This window comes from Malania oleifera, chromosome 3, assembly GCF_029873635.1.
Source record: "Malania oleifera isolate guangnan ecotype guangnan chromosome 3, ASM2987363v1, whole genome shotgun sequence".
In the NCBI taxonomy this organism is placed as follows: Eukaryota; Viridiplantae; Streptophyta; class Magnoliopsida; order Santalales; family Ximeniaceae; genus Malania; species Malania oleifera.
The window spans coordinates 4,386,204-4,391,875 of NC_080419.1; the positions used below are offsets into that span (position 1 = coordinate 4,386,204).

The 5,672-nt window shown below is 36.9% G+C and overlaps 1 protein-coding gene across 1 annotated transcript; it reads right to left on the bottom strand.

Annotated features, from left to right (window-relative positions):
• Window positions 1–430: 430 nt before the first annotated feature.
• LOC131150560 (probable ubiquitin-conjugating enzyme E2 24) lies at window positions 431–3,505 on the bottom strand. Its single transcript, XM_058101360.1, has 2 exons — window positions 3,243–3,505; window positions 431–1,777 (listed from the first exon to the last, which is right to left on the bottom strand). Exons 1-2 carry the CDS (start codon window positions 3,250–3,252, stop codon window positions 744–746), a joined length of 1,044 nt encoding a protein of 347 aa, XP_057957343.1. The 5' UTR covers window positions 3,253–3,505; the 3' UTR covers window positions 431–743.
• Window positions 3,506–5,672: the final 2,167 nt, after the last annotated feature.

A 5,672-nucleotide genomic window follows, 5' to 3' on the forward strand; every position in this document is an offset into this window, starting at 1 on the left:
GGTTCGAAACTGCCGAACCATGACTTATGCCAGAGATTTGAGCTTCGTCTTCAAAAGAGACCAACTGTTCCTAGCTTGGATTGAGATTAAATACGAGGAAGTTGGCAAGATATACTACAACTGCAGCTACATAGGCCATCTACAGAGTACCTGCAGGGTTCATACAAAGAAAAATTGAACCCTTGGGGGCATAAGAAGGTGAAGGAGTGGGGTTAAGGGAGTGCGTTGAGTAGCTTCAAGGAATCCCTGTATTTGGTATTTCAAGCTCAAAAGGTTGATTAGCTCGCATGCTTTGACAAGCAGCAAATTCAAAACCTCTTGTGTATCTTTCTTGTTGCTTTCTTTTGGTAAGCATGTCCTTGTTGTAAGAGACAAGTACATGAAATCTTTTAAATAAACAAATGAAAATAATATTTTGGAAATACTTGCATTTGGGGATCAAAGAAAAAGTATCTGAAAATAATCACCAAATATTTACAAATGGCAAGCTTTGTTGTTTTCTACAAAACATAAATATAAAGCAAGTTATATAAAGGCATGAACATCATAAACATTTTGGCTAGCTAGTTAAAAAGTAACAAAGCATAAGTTTATGAGGAAAATGAATAAAAAAAAAAAGAGTGAACCATGAGGTTTTGTCAATTATTTTTTTTCCCTGCTAGATTACCAATTGGTGTTGCTGAAGAGAACCCTAGATCCCAACCTTCGTTCGTCTGTTCAAGCACATCACAGCATCTATTTAATCAAACTGCAGTGCTCCTTAACTTCTTTCTAAACTTCTTCAATCCCAACATCCACTTCCATTTGCCAATAAGATTCCTTGTGAACTTGTACTTTTTCTTTTTGGCAATTGCCCGATCCTTGGAACTAATCATTTTTTTCCTTGTTGGTTTGAAGTAGTTCCACACAGAGGCTCCATTCCTGGCAAAGGCTTCAACAAGATCTGGGAATAGCTTCTGCATTGACAGCTTGAATTTTCTTGACACTTCGACAGTAGAAGAGGACGAAGACCCTTCATCAACATAAAAATAACCAACTCTCACAACACCATCAGTATATGCCTTACATGCAGTAAGGATCACCTCAGCCCGGTGGCGAAAATGCTCAGCAACAAAATCCTCAAAATTTTGTGGTGGTTTTTCAAGCAAACACAGCATTGTCTTACAAGACAGCAAGAACACATCTTCGGTATATTCCATGGACTCCTTCTCCCAAATTGGTCGACCTGGGTTCACACCAGGCTCATTGAAGTAGGGTTTCTCATTGAGCACAAGAGCTTGGAGAGAGAGCAAAACTTGAAGAATTGTTGACTGGGAAGGATTCCACTTCTGGGTTTTCTTCCCACTCCAAGTGTTCAAAAGGCTTAAACAGACATATCCTCCTGAATAAAGATTTGGGTTCAGGCTGAGGTTGTGTGAATGGTAGTGCACCTTTGGAGGCTGGTTGGGGTAATCGGATGGGAAAGCCAAGTCGAAGAAGAAGAGACTGTCGTGGTAAGGTGTCCCAGCAGCGCCAATTATCGCAGCTCGGAGCAGGTCAATCCTTTCTTCGTAAACTCGAACAAAGATGGATTCCGGTAGATTCTGCTCAAGAATCTTCCATTCTTGCATGATCTTCAATTGATCACAATTCAAGCCATCTTTACTGGGCTTGTTCAACCAGATGAAGTGGTGATCCGAGCAGTTGGTTACAATGTCAAATTGTTTGAACTCTTTGGTTTTCTCCGGCACTGGACAGTTGGCGTCGGTCTCTTCAGCTTCACTGCTTTTATGTGAGTCTGGATTCACATTAGCAACCATTAAACACTTGAGAGAGAAAGAACTTAAATTTGACCACTCAACTGATGAATGAAGATGGACAGTTTTTATTTTAAATATCATGTCAGCTAGGTTGACAGATTCAAACTTGGCCAAAGGCTTTCTTGTGTAGAGGCCTCAAGCAACTCAACATGACGCATGAAAAAAAAAAGGCCGTACCCAGTGCACAAGGCTCCCACTTTGAGTGGGGTCTGGGAGAGGTGGATGTCGGCAAGCCTTACCCCCATTTTTGGAGAGGCCGCTCCCAAGTCTTGAACCTGAGACCACCCATACTGAGGCGGAGGCACTTGCCATCGCACCAATTGTACTAATTTGGTATAAAAATACATTACCAAACTAACATTTGATTCTTATGCTAGTAATAACAATATACAAGACCTGTCATCAAATTCATTATATTCAAATGTGCCTTTGTAGAATCTGTCATACTCACAATTTGTTTAAGGTGTACCATTTTCCTGCAGCTGTCATTTTTTATGTTGAAAACTGTTTTGAAGCCTCCAACAGCGTGCAACAGGCTCAAAGCCATGTTTGATCGATTGATAGTTCTAAACTGCCTAATCAAAACAAGCACAACAAACTTCGGCCCCCTAAACATTTTGATGTAACTCATTTAACAATAAGATGAAATAGAATGACAATGGCATCGGTTTTCCACATGGAAGCACGCAAAGGATCTTTTCCCTTTGCAATGGCATGCACAAGGCTCCTGTGCCTTATCATCTTCATATTCTTACCTCCACATGTAGAGAGAGCGACTGATGACCTTTGCCTTATCACCTCTACAAACTCACTTCTTTTAAAGAAGGGAAAGGAAGAGGAGAGTGGGGCTATTACTCTCCCCGTGCTTGAATGTTTTATTCGAAAATATAAGGAAGAAAGCAAAAAGAAAGCAATTGTTAAATTTATCATTACGTATTTCAAGTTTGATTTCTATTTTGAGGGTTTCTAGGGGAATGAAAAGAAATGAGAACCCCCTGACTCCTTTCTCATCCAAAAAACAGAACACTCCCAAGTGAGGATATTGCTAAACCTCTCCCACCATTCTCCCCTAAACACAGTGTTTCCGAAAATTTTTTCCCTTGAGTGCATAAGAAAAGCTAGTCTCACCAACTTCTATCGCGTTTGTTGTTAGATTCCATCTAATGAAATACAACTATAAAATACAGTCCATCTCAGTCACCACTCGAATTTCAGGCAATGCGCCTGAAATTGATAGGGTGGGGATGATCGGAATTGAAAACATCCAAATGAACCCCCAATTCGTCTTCCATTCGATGATCGTCAGCCTCTCCGCCCGAGCTTAGCCGAACGACGCGAGATCGGTCAAAGCTCTGTCTTTTCTTTCCTCAATTAGCGATTTTTGTTACCAAAAAGTCGAGAATTCAATCCAAGTATCGAAATTGTCCAAGACGAAGGGCGTACCTGTAGCCATTTCGCCAGCTTTGGAACTTGCAGATCACGAAACCGAACCTTGAAGGAAGTCTTCTGATGATTTTGGTGAAGAGATGAGACTTCTCTGCAGAATTGATGAATCGCGAAGCCGGAATGATGACTACCTAGGGATTTTTCTCCTCCATTGTCGCGTTCCTCTGAGTTCTGGTGAAAGAAAACTGTGGTCTGTTAAAGAAAATCAACTAGCGTTCGGGAGTCATTCCATCGAAACACTCTTTCGTGTTTTTTTTTTTAAATTTATATTTTAAAGGAAGCACTTAATAGTCTAATTTGGCGGTCCAATATTGAGAGTAACCGACGTGGTTTTACCAGCAGAAGGGTATAATTGACAAATATTGCAAAATTACGAAAATAAAAACTAAGAAATAAAATAAAATAGAAACTCAAAAATAAAACTAAATAATGTTTTTGTGTTATAAAAATGTAGAAAAATAAATAGAAATGAGACAAAAATTTTACGTGGTTCGGCTATGACTACTCCACAGGCGGATGTGATCAAAATTTCACTATCACGAGAGGAATTATAATAGCATATGAAACCAACATTGTACAAGATATCTCTATCTCTTCTTTATCATTTTTTTCACTTTATTTCTCTTCTTTTTTTTCTTATCCTCACTATATGTCTAGTTACATGGAAGCATCAAATGTGTCCCAAATGAGAAGGGGATGGTGTCCTTTTATAGGGGCAATATGGATAGTTGAATATTTATTAGGGGAAAAATCAAAGGGATGGAAGATAAGGTGACATACACTTTATAAGTACAAATATATGTGGTAGGTTCACATGAGACATGAATTAGTGTAGATATATAGGGTAGGTTCATAATTGACATGAGAGACATTCACCTATTTCATAACACTCTCCTTGGAGGTCACTCATATATTAACTCCTTCTATTAAGATCTTTAAGGTGTTTCATTCCGATAAGATGAACCAATTTCTTGAATGTTGTAGTAGGCAAAGTTTTGGTGAACAAATCTGCCAGATCATCACTTGATCAGATCTGTTGAACATCTATATCACTATTCTTTTGGAGTTCATGCGTATAGAAGAATTTTGGAGAGATATGTTGCAATGACCCGAAGAATAATGATATTTAAATATTAAAGAGGGAGGGAAATGGAAACAGAAACAGAAACAAAAGGAGATAGTAAGCTTCGTCGATGATGTTGTACTTTGGATGTAATAACCCAAAATATTTACACAGGGTCTCGTCGACGAACACAGGGAGTTCGTCGACCAGCGTATAAGGAGACTTCATCGACGAAACCATGTCTCGTCGACGAGAAGATACATAGAGGAGTTTTGGGCAGTCTGAAATTCGTCGACAAGGAAGTAAGGTTCGTCTTCTTGTCAACGAATCTGGGCCTATAAATAGTAAAATCCCGGGTTAATTTGCAAAAAAATGGCATAAATCTTCCTCTCTTTCTCTAAACGCCTCTCCCTCATTCTCTCTTCGATTTTGGCCCCGTTTCTCCCTGGATTGAAAATTTGAAACCACCACGACGCTCCTGGTGAAATTCTCTGCAAGACTGCTGGAGGTTATCGTTGGTGGAAGTGGTTTGAAATTCATCCTAAATTCAGAATAAAGTGTTTTATTCAGAATATGTTTTCCCTATAGTTAGAAAAAATGTTGTATGCAGGAAAATATTGATGTTTTGTTTTGGGGGATGTCGTTTTCAGGGTGTTAAGTGGAGAACCCTGCGGGTGTAGGGCCAGAGTTCAATGAGGGCTTTTCAGAAACTAGGTAAAGGAAACATGCTATGTTAGGAGATTTGATTATATTAACAGGAATTTTACATATGTGCATGTATTCCAGTTATTATGTAACTCTTATAGAATATGAGATTTTAAAGTATGTGTGGCTTGAGTAGATATTATTTAATGTAGAATTTTATACAGTTTTTTCAGTATATGATGTTATACAGAATATACAGATATAGCCGAATATTCACCGATATTATATAGACAGATATAAGTACATATATAATTTTTATTCATATAGCTTCACATATATATATATATATATATATATATATATGTACACAAATATTTATTCATATCAGTATACATAATATTAACAGAATGTTATGTTTTCCTAAATGCCAGAACACTCAAAGTATACAGACATATTACACAGATAGAAAGTACAGACAGTTTATATAGTTATAACATCAGGATGCTACAGATATTATAGTATTTACAGTTCAGATTAATTGTGTAGTAATCCTTAAAAAAAATAATAATTAATTAATTAATTAATTAAAAAAATTAATTTTTTAAAAATGATTATTAAACAAATTAAATTAAAATTAAAATTAAAATTTTTAAAAATAATTTAATTAATTAATTAATATTAATTAAATTATATAATATAATAATAATATAATATTATAA